The 19,537-nt window shown below is 33.7% G+C and overlaps 1 protein-coding gene across 1 annotated transcript in view; it reads right to left on the minus strand.

Annotated features, from left to right (window-relative positions):
• Positions 1–9,609: 9,609 nt before the first annotated feature.
• The window catches only part of LOC117923590 (30-kDa cleavage and polyadenylation specificity factor 30), a 45,687-nt gene continuing 35,759 nt past the window's right edge, over positions 9,610–19,537 (minus strand). The window contains exon 7 of the mRNA XM_034841951.1: positions 9,610–11,090. Within this exon, the coding sequence (XP_034697842.1) occupies positions 10,239–11,090 (852 nt within the window). The 3' untranslated portion in view covers positions 9,610–10,238. The remainder of the gene's footprint in view (positions 11,091–19,537) is intronic.

Raw genomic sequence — 19,537 nt, forward strand, 5'->3', positions numbered from 1 at the left:
TTCGCATTAAAACCCAATTAATCCAAGTGTTGTTTTTATAGGCTCAAGGTAAATTGTGTAAGGGTTATTTGATTAAAAGGATTATAGAAAAGTCAGATTTTGAAATTTAACCCCCCATTCTATTTTGGTCTCATTTGGACAAAAATGCCCTTATTATTTTCTTGTAAAAATAACATTTTTTTTAAAACCCTACATATAAATACTTGAAATGATAAAAGGACATTTATGTTAAAAAAAAAAAAAAAAATTGTTATTTTTCAAGTAAAAACATAAGAATGATTAGGGCCTGTTTGGTTACTGTTTTTGAAAACTGTTCTGAAAAACAGTTTTTGAGAATAGTTTTTAAGAACAGTTTTTGATGTTTTTAAAAAAAAAATTGTGTTTGGGAACTGAATTTTGAAAAACAGTTTTTGTTCTCAAAAACAAAAAAAACATGTTTGGTTGAGTTAATAAAAAAAGAATTAGAACAAATAAAACAAAAAACACATTTGAAAGATGTTTTTTTTTCTTTTCTAATTAATAAAATATTTTCTTCAAGTAATTTATATTATAAATTTATAAATAATTTTTAGATATATAGTTCATTTAAATTAAAAAATTATTTATTTTATTAATTTTAAAATAAAAAAATATATATATTTAAAATAAATCAAACATAATAAAATCATTTTTATTAATTGGTTTTTATTTAATCTTTAATTTTATTAAAAATTATAGCATATTGGAGATAAAATTGTTCTCGTGGTTTGTTAATTTTTTTTTTATCTCTACTAAAACTAAAATTCAAAATGCCACCCTCTTCTCTCACTCGGGCATCAAGAAGCCCTTTTCTGAAGTTGCCCTCTCCCTAAAAAAGCCCTCTCACTCTGCCATCAAGAAGCCCTTTTCTGAAGTTGCCCTCCAGCCGAGAAAATCCCTAAAAAAACCCTCTCACTCTGCCATCAAGAAGCCCTTTTCTGAAGTTGCCCTCCAGCCGGAAAAATCCCTAAAAAAAGCCCTTCTCTCACTCTGCCACTCTCAATCCTCGCAGGTACTAATCTAATCGTGTTATTATTATTTTTTTTCAACCTCCGTTTGATTCCCAAGAAAATCCATGCCCCATTCAATTTCCGGGAAAATTCATCCTCGTTTGATTTCCGAGAAAATCCATGCAAAACCCCCAAAGAAAACCAAAAAAATTGATTTTCTTTTGCTCCCTGTGTTTTCTGGATCCGTTTTAGGGGTCTCTTTGCTATTGTGCCATTGGATTTAAATTTCACGAACTTGAATCAAAACCGAGAAACGGGAAAAATCAAGAAGAGGCCACGCGACTGTGCTGGAGAGGAGAAGAGACGAGAACGGGAAGAAAAAAAAAACACGGAGAACAGATGAGTTTTTTGTTGTTTAATTTTGTTATGTAAACAGTAGAAAAACAGGGAAAACAACATTTTGTTGTTCTCTAAACAGTGCCATTTTGAGAACACGGGGAACAACAAAAACAAAAACGACTCTCTCAACCAAACGAGTTTTTGGTGTTTTTTGTTTTCAAGAACAGAAAACAGTTCTTGAAAACACTAAACAAACAGGCCCTTAGATTCATAAATAGACAGTATCATTTTATCCCTTTTATCCAATTAATTCATTGTGTAATTAACTCACCTAGAGTTAATATCATCAATAAATTGTAATCGCTATGGGTAATTGTGTGGTCATTCACAAATTCTCATAAAGCTGATAACATTTTCTTTTGGATGCCATTTATTAAAATTTTAGTAAAAAAACTTTAATGAAGGATAAAAAATATAATATTCTTTTTATTTTCCTTAATTGTTGAGATTATCTCATTAATAACCTTGCCAATGAAGTGGAACAAAACCTAGACGAAAGGGCAAAAAAAAGCACCATTCATTACTATTCTTATTAATATGCTCCTCTTATATAGGCATGATCATGCTTTCTTCAATACTTCGTCTTGAAAACTTTTCAATTGTCACTTTCTATGTTGTCTTGGACTTCTTCAATATAACCAATGGTAATGCTCGTGTAAAAAAAATTGCTAGATTATTTCATGATTGTGTCAATATCAATTCACCACTCTTATAGAGTTTGTCAATGCAAAAGAACATAAGTAAGATATGTATAGTTTTATCACCCTTAACAAATCCTCCTTTAACATGTGAATTCATATTATATTATCTTCATATAACACAATTAGATTGCCTTTTATGGAGGATAGTTTGCATGACTTCCTTAATATGTTAAACCATAGATCTTAACTATACACATCTACAACTTGCTTCATCAATTATGAATACTTTTGAATGATTTGAAAAAAGTAGTTACCATCCTTTATTTTACTAATCTCCATAAAATTGTAGTACTACTACAAGTGAATACATATCCTACCTGAGAGCAAGATTTATAAGGATCGTCTTTAAATAATTAGCCACTCTTGCGAGCTTTCTAAGAGTTTCAACAAAATTCAAACCATCCACGTATATTACAATAACTATAAATCTTATTTCTAATTTATTAATAAAACACATCAAGACATTGGATTATTCACATATTTTTCTTTTAACAAATATTCACTAAAACATTTGTTTCATTTACATTGAGATTGCCTTATTCCAAATAGGGGTCATTGTAAGCTTTCATTAGGCTAGACGTCTACTTTGTATCTTCCCAAAAGTCAATCCAAATAGCAACTATAAGTACAATTTTTTAAAAGAAAATGTTTTTAGCTTCCAAAAAGTCAATTAACATCTTTGAAGACGTAAAAGTAAAAAAATTAACAAAAAAAAACATCTAACAAGAAAAGATGGTGCAAACCAACACAATGAGGCCAAACTCTTAGCCCACCTTATGCCCTTATAAGAAGCACTTATTATTAAACTAGTTTTAGTCTTTGCTAATTTTAAGCCCTTTTTGTAAGGTTAATTTATCATCATTGCTTGAATTAACAATATTTGTCTTCTTTATTATAAACTTCTTTTGCAATAAGCTTGCTAACATTCTAGTTGTGTCATCCATTTTGTTAATACTTTTTAGGAAAACATATAACTTCCCATGGGAGTAAATTAACTCTTTATGACTTCTCATAGGAATAGATCAACCCTTTATACAACAAACTATCCATGCCTTCATGAAATACAGGGTTGATCATGGTAGATAAGAAGTTCATTTTCTCCATAATTGGTTAGAAGTTTAAAACACTACGCCTATTTCTTGGTTTCTATAAACTAAGTTAGAGGACACCCAATGACCTTTTCAACAACATCAAACAAGGTTAAGGTAGCTTGGTGAGTTTCATTAATAATTATAAGGGAAAATCATGCAACCATACATCAGTAATAAAAAAATATGCTTTATATATATATATATATTATATACCTATATTAATGTCATTAAACAATAAAGTGAATAAAGAAAGAGGAATTTTGTCAAAAAATGAACTAAAATTTATTATGTGTATTCCTCATTGTTTACGACATGTGTGTGTGTGTGTGTATTAAAAAAAAAAGTAAAGTAAAGGCAATAAAAACAAAATATTTGATGTCATTCAAGGAAACTACAATTAAAGAATATTATATTATACAACTAAAAATAAATCAAACAAATTTAGGAAACAAATAAACCCATAAATCATGAAGAAAAAACCTATCAATTACTATGTACAAAGTGTAAAACTTGGTAAATTTTAAACCTTTAATCTATCAACACTCCCCCTAAACCTAGAGAGTAAATCTGTTTATTCCCAACTTACTAGTGATATCTTGAAAGAAATTGTTGACTAAACCCTAAGTTAGAGTATTTGCCAGTTGCATATTTGTTGAGATGTATGGAGTACAACTTGTTAAAATAAAGCCCTTAAAATCATGACATGATGCAATAGATTTGAAATTCATTATTTATTTAATGATATTTTATTTTCACATTTATTTATCCTTATTTCATGCATTTTGCTTTATGAGCATTCTCGTCTAGCATTTCTTGTATTGTATATGACTTAGGTGCATTAGGAATTGCATGGAAAATCCAAGTCATGGGATCCTAGCAAGTAGATGACTTGTTCACAACTAGTTCATGAACTTAGATAATTCATTAGAAGTTGTAGTATACTACCTCCTAATTAGTATGATGATTAGTCTTAGGCATCAAGATGGGTTTTTCATGGTAAGTGTACTAGTATGTATGATTACACATTTGATAGCACCTACGGTGAGTCATGACATAAGGCTATCAAGTTGTCATGATTTCACTAAGTTGCTTCATCGTGTTGTCTCTCAACCTTAAGAGAATATTGAGTTTATACCCAAGTTAATAGTGGTTTTGACCTACAGATGAGATCGTAAGCTAGTTATATATTCCTTATGGATTGTGTCACTATTGATGAAAATCGGTAATGATAAGTATTCTTAATAAAGGCACCATGATATCTCATAAGATTGAGACAGAGTGTCATCTTAGGTGATCCTAAAAAGGTGTGTTCATGTAAACTATGGTCATGTAGTTCTTTAAGTGGAACTTGATATAAGTTTTTTGTGAGTTAAGATATGTCAGTTGATCACATAATAAGAGGATCTATAACTCAAGGATAATAGAAGTAGTCTTAAAAGGCCAATAACTTTCTCATTGTTAAACTAGGATATCGGTTCATGGAGAGACTGAATGCAATGGATAGTAGTAGGTCATGGACTTGAGCACTTTGTGTCTTATTATCATTTACATAGAGTACTAGAGTATAGTTGATTTTTCATAGTGGGATGGTGAATCAACTTCAAAATTGGATTCTGAGGGAGCCAATATTGTCGTATAGATTCTAGTGTTCCTTACTCGAGCTTATATACTTTGTTGGTAAGATTTATGAGGGTTGGATCAACTCTTAGTTCACTTATGTACGTAAGGGTTTTTGGTAATAACATAATATTGCACATAGGTTAATGAACGATACCTCTAGATTGAGCTAATTGATTAGTAGATGACCCTTTAGGGTTAATTAATCAATTATGACCCAATTTTGGCTAAATTAAATGACCCAAGCCTTTGTGGGCTCAAGTCACTTAAACTTAGTTAGGAACCCTATAAATACCCTCTAAGAACACTTTGTCTCAATCCCATGAGATATCATGGTGCCTCTATTAAGAATACTTATTGTTTCTAGCTTCCATCAACGTTAACTCAATCCATAGAGAATATATGATCAACTTACAATCTCACCTATAGGTCAAAGTCACTTTAACTTTATGAAAAGCTTAGTATTTTCTCAAGGTTGAAAGACAACACAATGAAGCAACTTAGTAAAGTCATGATAACTTGATAACCTTAAATTATGACTCATCATAAATCCTATCCAATGTGTAACCATATACATTAGTATATTCACCATGGGAAACTCATCCTGATGGATAAGATTAGTCATCCCACCAATTAGGAGGTGGTACGCTACAATCTCTAATGGATTGTCTAAGCCCACAAACTGGTTATGAACAAGTTATCGATTTGCAAGAAACCCGCAACTTAGATCTTCCATGCAACTCTTAATGTAACCAAGTCACATACAATACAAGAAAATGCAAGTCAAAATGCTTACAAAGTATAATGCATGGAATGAGGATAGATAAAAGTTTACTAGAAATTTATTAATAAAAACCAAGTTTATTACATCATGTCATGTTTTTAAGAGCTTTATCCTAATAATTTTGAATTATTTAAAATGTTATTTTGTTATTTTACATGGATCAAATACATTTTTACATGAAAAATAAATTAAAACATTTTTTTCTATATGATAGAAAAAGATGAAGATATTATATTTCTATAAGTTTGGATAAATGAAACAAAAGTGCTTGATTTTAGTTTTTTTTAACCCCGATCAACAATAGTATTATTGTTGACCTTTACATTCTTTGGTGGGGAATGTAATTACTTTGAACCCCAGCATCTAGGAGCTTGGTTAGAGGTTCTTAGTACTAGTAGGGTTTGGTTCCATCCAATTTAAAATGAACAAATTTGAGGCTAGTCACCTATTTGTAAAGTCCCACCTAATCAAACATCATTTGTTATTTGATAGCCAAAGCAAAAATATTATGAATTCATTTGATTTGATTTGATATGAAATTGGTATTAACATAAATATGAAAAAGTTTAGTTAAAAAGTTTTGGATGATTTAACATGTTTGAATTTTAGAGTTTTTATGAAAATGATTGTAAATTGTATCTTATATTTGCAATCATAATTGAAAATCTTTTATCCATGAAACTGTATCGATATTCTTTATTAGGTTTTGAGCTCATTCATTTTCATTGATAATTTTTTAAGTACTCTCAGTTTGAGCAATGAGTGATGGTTAGGTTGGGAATTTGTCATTTTTAAGATTTTTTTATTTAAAATTTTATTTTGGACATTGTTTAAATGTTAGAAATTAACTACTATTTGAATTGTTTAAATTTGAAGTTGTTTGGACAATAGCATAATGGTTTACATGTTGGATTTTTTTTTTATAAAAAAAAAAAAGTTTGAGGATTATAGTATGTTTTATTACTCTAAATAGGAATTTGATAATTTGTAACTTTCTAGTTACAAGATGATTGTTTGAGTCATTTGTACTTTGAATATGGAAACTTAAGGTATGAAATGACCATAATGCCCTTAGAGTGGGTCTTAGAGTGTGACAAAGTAGTATCAAAGCATTGTGATATCCCATATTGGGTACGAAAAAAGTTCTCAATATACATGTAGGAACTTTTCTTAACCAAATAAACATGTTTTAAAGCTGTAAGGCCTTTTGGGCTTAGAATAGACAATATCTATAGGGTTGGGAGCTAGTCATTATAAATGGTATCAAAGCGATCTTTGACTTTAATGTGAAAATTTGTTAGCCTCATAAGGGTGTTTGTCTGTTTAGCTCCATAATCTTATGTCTACATAGGAGAGGGGTTGTGATATCTTATATCAAATAGGGAAAGAAGATTATTTTATATATGTATGAGTTCATCTTAACCATGTAAACATTTTTTAAAGTCATAAGGGTCTTCTAGGCCTAAATCAAATAATATCTACATGATTGAGAGTAAGTCATTACATTATATATAATGAGCATTCAAACATATATCATTCGCATTATACATGACTTAGATGCATGAGAAGTTACACGGAAAATCCAAGTCATAGGCTTCTTGCAAGTTAATGAGTAGTTCACAATCGTTCATTGATTGAGACAATCCATCTAAGGCTATAGTGCACTATCTCCTAGTTGGAGGGATGACTTTTCTCAATCATCGAGATAAATTTCCCATGGCAAGTGCTAGTATGTATGGTTACATATTAGACAATACCTATAGTGAGTCATGACATTGGCTATTTGATATGTATGAATTCACCAAGCTAATAAGTTACATGAGCTCTCAACCTTGGGAGAATATTAAGTTAAAGCTAAAGTTTTAGTTAGTTTTGGCCAATGGGTAAGACCTTAAGGTATGTATCCTATGAGTTAGACCACTATTGATTAAAACAGGTGGCAATAAGGTGGTAATAAGTATTCTTAAAATAAGTATCATGATATTTCATGGGTTTGAGATAGTATATCACATTGGGTGATCTTAAGAACGTATAATAATGAAATATGTGGTCATGATAATTCCTTAAGTGAAATTTAACATATGCTCTTAGAGATATAAACTACGTCAATTGATCGAATAATAGAAGGATTTGAGGCTTAAGGATGGTAGAGATAATCTTAAGAGGTCGATAAAATTCACCTTATTAGATTATTAACACAAATTCATAGGGAGCTTGCATAAAGTCATTAATAGGTCACAAACCCAAGTTTTTTTTTTATCTCAATTTAATAGCATAGGATATTGGAGTGTAGTTGAATCTTTATAGTAGGATCTTAAGTCAATTTTAAAATTAGATTTTAAGGGAACCAATATTTTCCTATGGTTTCTAATGGTTCTTGCTTGAGCTCATATTCCTTAGTAACACATTAATTGAGGGATTTCTATTCATGTGTGCATAAGGGCGTCTTGGTAAATATGTAAGATTGCATATGAGCATATGAGTAGACTTTCTAGATTTGACTAATTAATTAATTGGAGTCCAATAAGACTAATTAATTAATTAAAGCTTAATAAGACTAATTAATTAATTAAGACTTAGCGGATTAGATTAAGTAACCTAAGCCCAAGATAGGTTCAAGTCACTTAAGTTCACAAGTGAACCTATATAAATCCCCCTTAAGGGTTTAGGGTTCAAGGTTTTTCCATGTAGTCTTCTAGAAGAAGGAACCTTAGCCTCCATCCTCGTGGAAAGGATTCCACCATCCTCACGTGCCAAAGGTCCAAGAGAGTGTCATTACATGAAAAATGTTGAGGCATTTGAGATAAGCACCACCTTCTCCATTGATTGGAATTGATCTAGGAATGTCCAGATCATAGGTATTATTTTCTAAGCACCTAAATTTAAGGTTCAAATTTTTTAATGCTTTTGTTGCATAGATCTAGAGATACTTAGGACAGTCTAGCATACACCCCAATGATCCAAGACTTGGAATAGTGTAATCTGGATATTCCAACACATTGAACTTTTCATTTAGTATATCAATGTAATCATTTGTTATTGCAAGGATAGCTTATTTTAGATTTATTAAGTTGAATGTGCATGCTCTCTAAACAAAGGGAAGGTGTTAATTAAACATTATTCAATATTTTCATCATTTTCATTTTTAATTAACATTTTATTTTATTGTAGGTTCATCACCATTCCTAACATGTAAAAGGAAATCATTAAAAATGACATCAAATCGAGCCTCATGTTTGCAATTAATTTTAAGTTCTTCGTTTTGGGGAAAAGGTAAGCCTATATATATATATATTCCCAAAACAAACTTTTTAGAATTGTTTTGAAAATATAATATTTTTTTATAACATATTTAATTCTTTTTGGTTTTCACTTATCTTATGAAGATTAGTTTAAAAAATAATTATACACACACAAAAAATAATTAAAAATAATAACATTATGGGTAAAAGTTATTTTTAAGAAATATTTGAAAACATAAAAATAGAATAAAAACATTCCAAATTCCAAACTTGAATTTTGTTTTAGAAAACACAACTATTTGAAAATCTTTTTTTGGAGAACTATTTTCTCAAACGTTACGAAATAGGGCCCAATATTTTTCAATGTGTTCAAAATTTGAACCTCATGGTGGGTGATTAAAAAATTTTAATGTATAGATTCATAATGAATATCCCACGATTTCCTGAAATCAGTGGGTTGAGAATAAAGATTTTCTAGAATCAATAACAAAAAGGTTATATATTGTTATGACATTTGAAAGGACCGGCTTTGAGACATTTTAGTCGGAAATCAAAAGGAATAGCTAGAAGAGAATTTAGTCATTGAATTAAATGTAAAAGAAAAATAAATGGCAGATATCCACTTAATCAGGCAAAATGATGCACTGACTTGATCATTGGACAATGGTGTGAAGCATGCTATAAATATGTTCTGCAAGCTATTACAGACCTGGGAATCAAATGTGGGTGAAGGATTATCCCTTGCCTTGAAAGCCCAGGGGTTCAACCCAAGTTCATAAGGGCATGATGGATAAGAAAGAACAACGGTTTAACAACCACCCTGAGATGGATCATTAAATATCGGAGGTTCAGAATCCAGGTCCACCATAGTGTGGAAATAAACAACACAAGAAGCAGAGAATGGAAGTTGTATGCATCTATAGATCAAATGGTGAAAGCATCCTGTAGTCCAACACCTGAAGGAGGCTCATGAATTGGGTGGCCACAACTAAACAAAACAAATCAGGTCCATGGGCAGGCACATGCCTCATCACATATGTTTCCCATGGACGCCAGTTATTAACTAGTTCAACATACTATTACAATACAAAGCAAAGTAACTAAAGAAAATCATGTCCCAACTCCCATCTAACTGGTGCCCTTTCCCTGATTTGGTTAGTTATTATATTTACATGTACCAAATATCTCAATTCTGACTAAAAACGAAATAGAAATTTGTTCCCACCCCTGATTTTATGCAGCTCTATAAATCTCAATGCAAAAACAATAAGAATTTGATATGGAGAGCAAAAAGGTTCAATGACGTTCTTATAGAAACCAGGGAACAAAATGCAGGTGATGGATGGCTTCCCCAGTTAGCAGCATATCTAGCTATGCTGCTCAGGCAGTGGCATTTGCCAGTGATCAGAATCAGTGATAGCACCATCCTCTAAGCCTCACCGCTTCTTCTTTCCCTCTCCATGCCTTGACCGCCTTGGAGCCTCGTCCTCGCTTTCGCTTTCATCATTTCTAAAGCTATTTCCACCTCCAAATTGATCATCCTGTTGAGACTTCAATCCTTGCAGATATTGTGTCTCATCATCTGGACCTGCCATATCTTGGCCCCTGCCCTGGTCTGAGCCCCCACTGTATCTGTCATTTCGGTCATTAACTGGTGTCCTCTGATCCCTTTTAGTTCGATTGGTGTTCTGCGAGTTTGGGGGTGGAGGCGGTGGGAACATTGGAGGCATACCAACTGGCCGACCAGCTCGAGTTGGGGCTGCTGCAGGAACTCCCATCCCTCCCATGAATGGTGCACGTCCTGGACCCATCATCATCCCATACCCACTTGCTGGAAAGACAGCTCCCGGTTGACCGCGGCCAGGAAACATCATGCCAGATGCAGGACCTGTGAAATCCCCAGAAAACCTGGGACCATATGGAGGGAAAGCACGGGGACCCACACCAAAAATATCTGGCATTGCAAAACCATCTGGTGGAACAGCACTATAAGAAAACCCATCAGCACCCATCATGACAGGGGGGAAGCCCCGCATGCCAGGAATAGGTCTGGCTCCTCGTGCTAGTGGCATGTGAGGAGGCCACATGATTCCTCTGCCCCTTCCTCTGCCTTGAGCTGCTGGCCCAAGAGCCTGGCCAAAGCTCTCCTCCTCTTCTTCACTTTCTTCCTCCTCCTCCTCTTCATTGTCCTCAAATGGAACAATATCTGGATTCTCACCTCCACTGTCTGGATTGACTCCCTTTGCTTTTTCCTCCTCACGTTTTGATTCTGCTGCAAGTGAGATTGCCTAGTGCCAAGACAAACAGAAAAACATTACTCAGGTATAGAACTTGTGCATCCAATTAAAAGATATACGAGGCATAATATAATTGTATGTAACAAGTATTTCTTCCCACCCCTCCATCCTCTCCCATAAAATGGGTCCCATCCAGTGGTTAGATGGTGAACCAAACTACTAACACATGATATCTCACATCTAATGACCAGTCCTACTGAAATTCAAGCATTTAATTGGCAAGCAAGTGTTCACCCCTAATTACAGTACCAAAGTTTCCTCATGTTGAACCTATTAATAGAGCAGTCAGTTCAAAAATTCAAAAGACAGACAATGGATGGATGAAAGGGGAACCAATGATAGAGAAAATAGGAACAGAAACAGAAATACTTGATGGCCTTGAGACTTGCTTGGAATTACAATCCAGTAGTGTAAGGCTCAAAGGGGAGCATACAAAGGCTTTAGTTACAGATACCAGAAGAAGAGAAGTAAAACATGTTGAAAATTACCTCCAAAGTCCTTCACCAATCCTAACAAATTCTTTCATTTCTTCCTACCAAATGATGCAAATTAAAGTGAGGCTAACAATGCGCCATAAAGTCCTAGCTCTAGTAAGTCCCTAAAAATCCTCAAAGGAAATTATCAGACATGTTGAAGATTATTACAGCTGTATGCACAGTTGTGTATCTTCCACAGCTGTATATTATGGCTGTAATAATATTTGTGTTTATAATCCCTGATTTGTAGGGATCTTTAATAGGCTAGTTTCCAATTCTTTTCTTATTCTATTTCTTTTTTTCTTTTTTTTTTGGCTGTTGTATATAATTCTAAAAATATGAATGAAAAATACAATTTTTCTCCACATGGTATCATAGCTGAATTAGGCTCATTGGGAATTTTCTTTTCAACCTTCCTTGTTGAGTTGTAGAACCTTTTTCCTCTGTTTTTTGAACCCTAGTTTAACAGCCTTTATTGCCATTTCAAAGGCACTCTACTATATTTTTCTCTAAAATTGTTTCCAAATTTTACCCACCATGTCTGAGATTGTTGACAACTCCAACAACATGATTCCTCCATCCATGGCAAATTTGTCCAGAACAATGAATAAGGATACCATTTGGTGTACCTACTGCAAGAAGTAAAGATACACAAGGGACCGGTGTTGGAAACTTTATGGAAAGCCTCAAACTTGAGTAAAGATTGAGGTTTCAAGGATGGAAAACAAAATTTCAAAGGTGGACAACAAAGAACTCAGGCACACTCCACCAACTCTCAAATCAATAAAAACTCTTTACAAGAGAGGGTGAATTTCGGTGCCAACGAACATGTTGAGCTTAATAAGGAATAGATTGAGCAATTGAAGAATCTCCTAGGAACCCTTGAGAGTCCTAGTGGTGCTTGCTCTCTCACTCAATCAAGTAAGCATTCCCCTTCTCTTACTTTTAGTGTCTCAGATATGTCTTTCCTAAGCTCTTAGGTCATCAACTGGGGAGCTACAAATCATATGACTCATTCCTCACAAAAATTTAGTACCTATAACCCATGTCCTAGTAATAAGAAAAGATAAGATTTGATGACCCAAGAGCATCTTTAGCCACTGTGGCTGGTCAAGAGGAAGTTCACTTGAATAAATCCATAGTTTTGAAGAATGTGCTACAAGTACCTAAGCTTTCCACCAATCTTGTTTCCATTCATCAACTTACCAAAGAACTTAATTGTCATGTGATTTTTTATCCCTCTCATTGTATATTTTAGGAACAGGGTACAAGGAAGACGATCGGACATGTAAGGGAAAATGATGTACTTTACTATTTTGAGCTACAATTGGTCAAAATAGGACTAAGAACCAGGTACCCTTATCATTCCTATCTGAAATCCCATCTACAACAAAAGATAAGATTTGACTTCATCATTATCATCTTGGACATCCATCATTTAGTGTTCTTAAAATTATGTTTCCTTTATTGTTCAAAGGAATTGATGAAGAAAAGTTACATTGTGACATTTGTGAACTCGCAAAGCACCGTTGTGCTACTTTTCCAATAAGTAACAAAAGAGTTTCAATTCCTTTTGTATTAGTTCACAATGATATTTGGGTCTTACCACAATTCCTAATATTTTAGGCTCTAGATGGTTTGTTTCATTTATAGATGACTAAACTTGAGTAACTTGGATCTTTCTTCTCAAACAAAAATCAGATGAGTACTGCATTTCTCAATTTCAAAAAATGGTCAAAACTCAATTTGGAGTGGGAATCAAGAAATTTGGGTCTAATAAAGTAACGGATTACTTCAATCAAGTCCTATCTCCTTATTTTCAAAAAGAAGGTATCATCCATGAATCCTCTTGCATTAGTACTCCCCAACAAAATGGGGTTGCTGAAAGAAAAAATGGTCATCTTCTTGTTGTTACAAGAGTTTTTTTGTACCAGAAAAATATTCCTAAATCATATTAGGAGGAAACAATACTTACTGTTAGTAATCTTATAAATCGATTGCCATCTAGAGTTTTGAGGTTCAAAAATTCAATGAAAACTTTTTCAAAATACTTCCCAAACCTCACATCATCTACCAATCTTGTTCCAAAGGTTTTTGGTTGTGTTTCTTTTGTCCATGTCCATGCTCATAATAGAGATAAACTAGATGCAAGAGCAATTAAGTACATTTTTATGGGGTATTCATCTACTTAAAAAGGTTACAAATGTTATCATTCACCCATTCGACAATTTTATGTCTCTTCCAATGCATCTTTTGTTGAACATAAAAGCTACTTCAATCATCCTTATCTTCAGGGGGAGACATCATTCATGGAAGATATGGATATAGGAGATTTATTCTTACTTGACTTCCTTCCATTTGTGTCTAAATCCTCACATTCATAATCATTTGTGTCTGAGCACTCACAAATTCCTAAACCAACATGTCCACCTTCAGGGAAATAAGTTCCCAGTTCTACAAGGCCAACTTAGGTTTATTCAAGGAAGAAAGCAACCATCACTGAACCTATGCAAGTTCAAGAGTCAAAACCGACCACTTCTTATGAGGTAAATGATCCATCTTCTCCTAAGATTTCTCTTGATTTTGTTGATATTAGTGATCTAAATATGCTCATTGCAGTTAGAAAAGGCATAAGCACATGTACTCAACACCCTTTATATCCACTTTCCCATTGTGTCCTATGAAAGATTGTCATCACCTGATAGAAATTTTCTCACCAGCCTAAACACCATAACCATACCTAAGACTTTATCCAAGGCACTAAACAGTAAAGAGTGGAAACAAGCCATGAGGGCCGAGATGGAAGCACTTGAAACGAATGGGACTTGGGATGTGGATGCCAAGAGAGAAGAGTCCAGTAGGGTGCAAGTGGGTGTTCACAATATAGTACAAGGCAGATGGTTCTCTTAAGAGATACAAAGTCAGGCTTGTTGCCAAAGGCTATTCTCAGACATGTGGAGTAGATTACCAAGAGACTTTTGCACCAGTACTCAGGATGAACATTGTGAGACTTTTACTCTCTTTAGCTGCCTAATTTGACTGGGAATTACAACAATTTGATGTGAAAAATGTGTTCTTACATGAAGAGCTCAAAGAAGAAATTTATATGGATCTTCCACCTAGTTTTAATATGCACTTGAAAGGAAAAAAGGTATGTAAATTAAAGAAAGCTTTATATGGGCTAAAACAATCTCCACGAACTTGGTTTGGAAGATTTGTCAAAGCCATGATAACTGTTAGCTACAGACAAAACCACAGTGACCACACCTTATTTGTTAAACACTTAGCCTCAAGGGGAGTAATTGCCCTACTAATTTATCTGGATGATATAATATTGATTGGAAATGATCTTGAAGAAAGAGAAGCAATGAAGCAATGCTTAGAAAAAGATTTTGAAATAAAGGAGCTTAGAAGACTAAAGTACTTCTTGGGAATTGAAGTGGCTCGCTCAAAAAAGGAAATTTTTGTCTCCCAATAGAAGTATGTTCTTGACTTATTGCAAGAGATAGGAAAAACAAGATATAAACCAGTTGACACACCTATTGATCCGAATCACAAGCTTGGAGAAGCAAGTGAGGATGCAGCCGTAGACAAGGGTATGTACCAAAGATTGGTTGGCAATCTAATCTACCTCTCACATACGCGACCAAACACAACCTATACAGTCAGCCTAGTGAGTCAATTTATGCATAACCCGAAGGAAGTTCATCTACAAGTTGTATATAGATTCCTACACTACTGAAAAGCAACTCTAGGGAAAGGAATTTTGTTTAAGAATAGCATTGAGCTATCATTATATTGATGCAAATTATGCAAGATCAGTAGTTGATCTGAGGTCTACTATGGGATATTGCACTTCTCTTCAAGGGAACTTGGTAACTTAGAAGATTAAGAAATAGAACATTGTTGCAAGATCTAGTGCAAAAGCAGAGTTTCGTGCAATGGCCCAAGGAATCAAGTTATTTTGGCTCAAGATTATCTTGGAGGACTTGAAGATTAAGTGGGAGACACTCATGAGACTTTATTGCGACAATAAGTTGACCATCAACATTGCACATAACCCGATACAACATAACAGAACCAAGCAAGTGGAAATAAACAAATATTTTATTAAGAAAAAGTTGGACAGTGGCTTAATTTGCACACCATATATGTCCATTGGAAGTCATTTAGATGATGTCTTAATGAAAGGATTAGCCAGTGCCCAGTTTCAAGAAATCATTATCAAGTTGAGAATAGATAATATTTATTCACCAACTTGATTATTACAGTTGTATACGTAGTTGTACATGAAGATTATTATAGTTGTATACATAGTTGTATATGAAGATTATTATCGTTGTATACACAATTGTATATCTTCCACAGTTGTATATTACAACTGTAATATATATTTGTGTATATAATCCCTGATTTGTAGGGATCTTTAATAGGGTGGTTTCCAATTTTTTCCTTATTCTTTCTCTTTTGTTGTTGTATATAATTCTAAGATTGTATACTTTTAAAATATGAATGAAAAATACAATTTTTCTCCATAAGACATCACACTTTTGTGTGGAACCCAATCAATTAAAAAATCTAAACCACCTACTCTACCAAGCAAAGGCTCTAAGGCAATGTAAAAAACAAGGTCAATTGATTCCCCACTCGTACATTGATACTAACCCACATTAAGGGCTCTTTAAGTCCTCACTCAAACTAATTCAGTAGCATTCGCCTTCTTATTTACTACAAGCCATGCAAATGTCTTTACCCTTTTTTTAAAATAAAAAACAAACATATTCATTCATTGAATGATAAATACAACGAAGGACAAGCAATCCTTTGAAAATACACAATTGTTGATTAGAAAGTAAACTACTATCCTACTAGACAAAAAAAAAACTAGACTATCTTCACAAAAAAAAAGAAAAAACAAACAATGTACACATATTAGAGAAACTTTATACAGGAAAGTAAACTACTTTTCCTGTATGCTTTGTGGCTTTTTGCCTTTTGTTAATATATCTCGTGTTTATTTATCAAAAAAAAAAAAAAGGAGGAAGAAAATCTCCAACAAAGGAGACTAAGTGATTTGCTCCTTGCTTGGCTAACCAGTTTGCAACTTGATTAGTTGAATGAGGAAAACCAAACAGGAGCATCCCACTTCACTAGCAACATCTTGATTTTGCGTATCCAATTGTCAAACTTCCATGAGCCCACCTCTCTCCCTATTAGACTCCTAAGATATTACAGTAGCATAATCTCCCTCAACTGTTCCACTGGATAGGCACAAAGTTTTAGCTTACAACAAACCTCCTACTAACACTAACATATCTCCCTCAATAGCCAATTCCGCTTTTCAAGGTTTAAAGTAAGCTCTTAATATAGCACCTTAAGAGTCACTTATCACACCTCTAATGCTTAATTGTCCAAGATTACCCAACAAACATTCTTCAAAGTTTAACTTTGTCAAACCTACTTAAGGGGGTGACCAATCAATCAAGCTTTCTCTTGAATTTCTTTCAATAAAAAACACTCTTCTAATCTAACACTAGAATATACAAAGGAATCTGCAAAAAGGCTTAATGACCAAGGCCTATAGGGAATAGGAAAGGTAAATCAAATCTCAAGTGGCATGTACAGATCTACATCGATCCTTAAATATCCTAGCATTCCTATCCAACCATAAAACCATATCTAGGATAAGATAGCCACTTGCCAAAGCAACCTTCTTGGTAAGCTACCAAAGCTTTTAAAAGAGATTCCCAACATCTCCGCCATGCCTCTAGGAGGAATTGATCCAACATTTCTATACAAACAATTTATGCCAAAGTTCTAGTTCTATGGGATAATAAAGAAAAAGATGATAAGATTATTCACTATTCTTCAAACACATAACACATTGCTACAAATTGAATGCTTTGTAGGGCTCCTTGATTTAGGCAAATTATTGGTATTGACCTTTGTATTAGCAACAAGCCATGAAAAAGCCTTAACCTTAAGTGGAACTTTTGAGTTCCAAATTAACTTAGCAAGAGCAAAAAGGGTCAAGACAGGAGTGATTGAAAGAGATTTATAGAATGAGCTCACTAAGAAGAGTCTAAAATCTTGAGAAGAACAGACCTAACCCTCCATCAGATTTGTTTAAGCTTGGGACCTGTCCTTAGGAAGAGAATGGGGCTTGTCCCCTAATTGGGCTTCTTATGAAAGAAGGGCCCCCATGCATACTTGGTAGGTGTATGGAGTCTTGGAAATGGGCCAAAGCTTCATAATTACTCTACCTTTTGCTTGGGGCCCCTTTAACCCCTCATTTGAATTTAAATTTAAGAATAGAGAAGGTGGATTATAGTTTTCCTCCACTAAAACTCTACTCTTGCCAAGTGTCCCATTATAAGACTCCACCACAGCCATTTGAATTCCAATAACACAATGATTTCTGCCATGTGTCCCACAATAGGACACAATCTTAGCCGTTTAATAACCCCCCCCATGCTGATTCCTGCCACATGTCCTTGACAATGACTCATTCCTCCCTCAAGTCAACTCAACCTTTCCAACCCACCTTTTGTGTTCATCTCCACCACTGTAAATGAGATAGTAAACGCCCAAACCCCATCTTTCACCTCAATCAATGCAAGCAAAACGGTGTGTTCATTTCTACTCTCACTCTCGCCTTTGATAAATCGTACAACTTAAGAGTATGCCAATCTATCTCTACCACCATCCCCTAAACTTCCACAATCCTCTTCAAATGATCTTCATACCATAAATGGAAAGGCAATCCTCATAATTTTTTCTTTGACCATATCTTTATGTAGAGATTTCAGAATCAAAATTTGTCAAGCTTGCCATGATCCTCTAGTTTTTTCTTTTTCCCTTTTTTATTTTTCTTTGGAGTCTTTTATTTATTTATTTATTTATTTCAGATTTGTGAACCTATTTAAGGGTATTTTGGTATTAAGAAAGAACTTTTGGGAATAATACGAAGTATTGTGATTCTTCTCCTAATCTTCCTTGTCCTTGGTACTTTTGTGAAAATCAACAAGACTCATACCCCTATTCTTGATATTTATGCATGAACAGGAAAGGTTCCTTTCTATTTTACTGCATGACTAGGTCTCTAAAAATCATTCAATCAAGCAAAACATTTTAAAATTCCTTGTGCATGGCCTAGTCAGACATATGGGGTCAATTATGAAGAAACTTTCACGATCACCAAGATTATCATGGTTAAACTGATTATTAGCGTGATAATTGGTCATCAATGACAACCTTTATCAACTTGACATACAAAATGTGTTCAATCGTAATTATGAAAGTTATATGCAGTCATTTCTCATGTCATCTTCGTCATTTATTTATGAATGCAAACCCCTGCATACCTGAAACCTCAAATCCAATCACACCACTAACAGCTCATTCACTCTCCAAATCACACTACCGTCTAACCCATCTTATGCAATAAGTTAGGCTCTAATCAGATTGCTAGCAACCTGCTATTCAACAAGCAGATCAAACATACTAATACTTAAAAAAATCTCACATCATTATCCTATTCAGATACTAGTTTTGCCTCATTTCCCTCCTGACAGTTCAAATAGCTACCTACTCACAAGGTCTGGATTAACTTCAGCACTTTCTCAAACTCTGGCTATGACGGACCATGGCTTGTGTTTCTCTCTGTCTCTCTTTTCCATTTTCTGGTGGGGTGATTTATATACAATCAACAAATACTTGCATATGATATTTAAATTAAAAACTTGTGTACAATCTGCTTGTTATCTTCATGTTTTTGGCCTTGTTTATGATAACAAAAATAATTTTTTATTCACTCATTTCCTGTGTAAGAGAAAGTATGTCATCAGAAATTCAGAAAAAAGGAATAATGATACTTTACAATCATATGAATAACTTCAAACTAGAACCTCAGTCTCCATGCAATTTTTTTCTCATTATTATTATTATTATTATTATTATTTT

Source organism: Vitis riparia, chromosome 10, assembly GCF_004353265.1.
Source record: "Vitis riparia cultivar Riparia Gloire de Montpellier isolate 1030 chromosome 10, EGFV_Vit.rip_1.0, whole genome shotgun sequence".
Taxonomy (NCBI): Eukaryota; Viridiplantae; Streptophyta; class Magnoliopsida; order Vitales; family Vitaceae; genus Vitis; species Vitis riparia.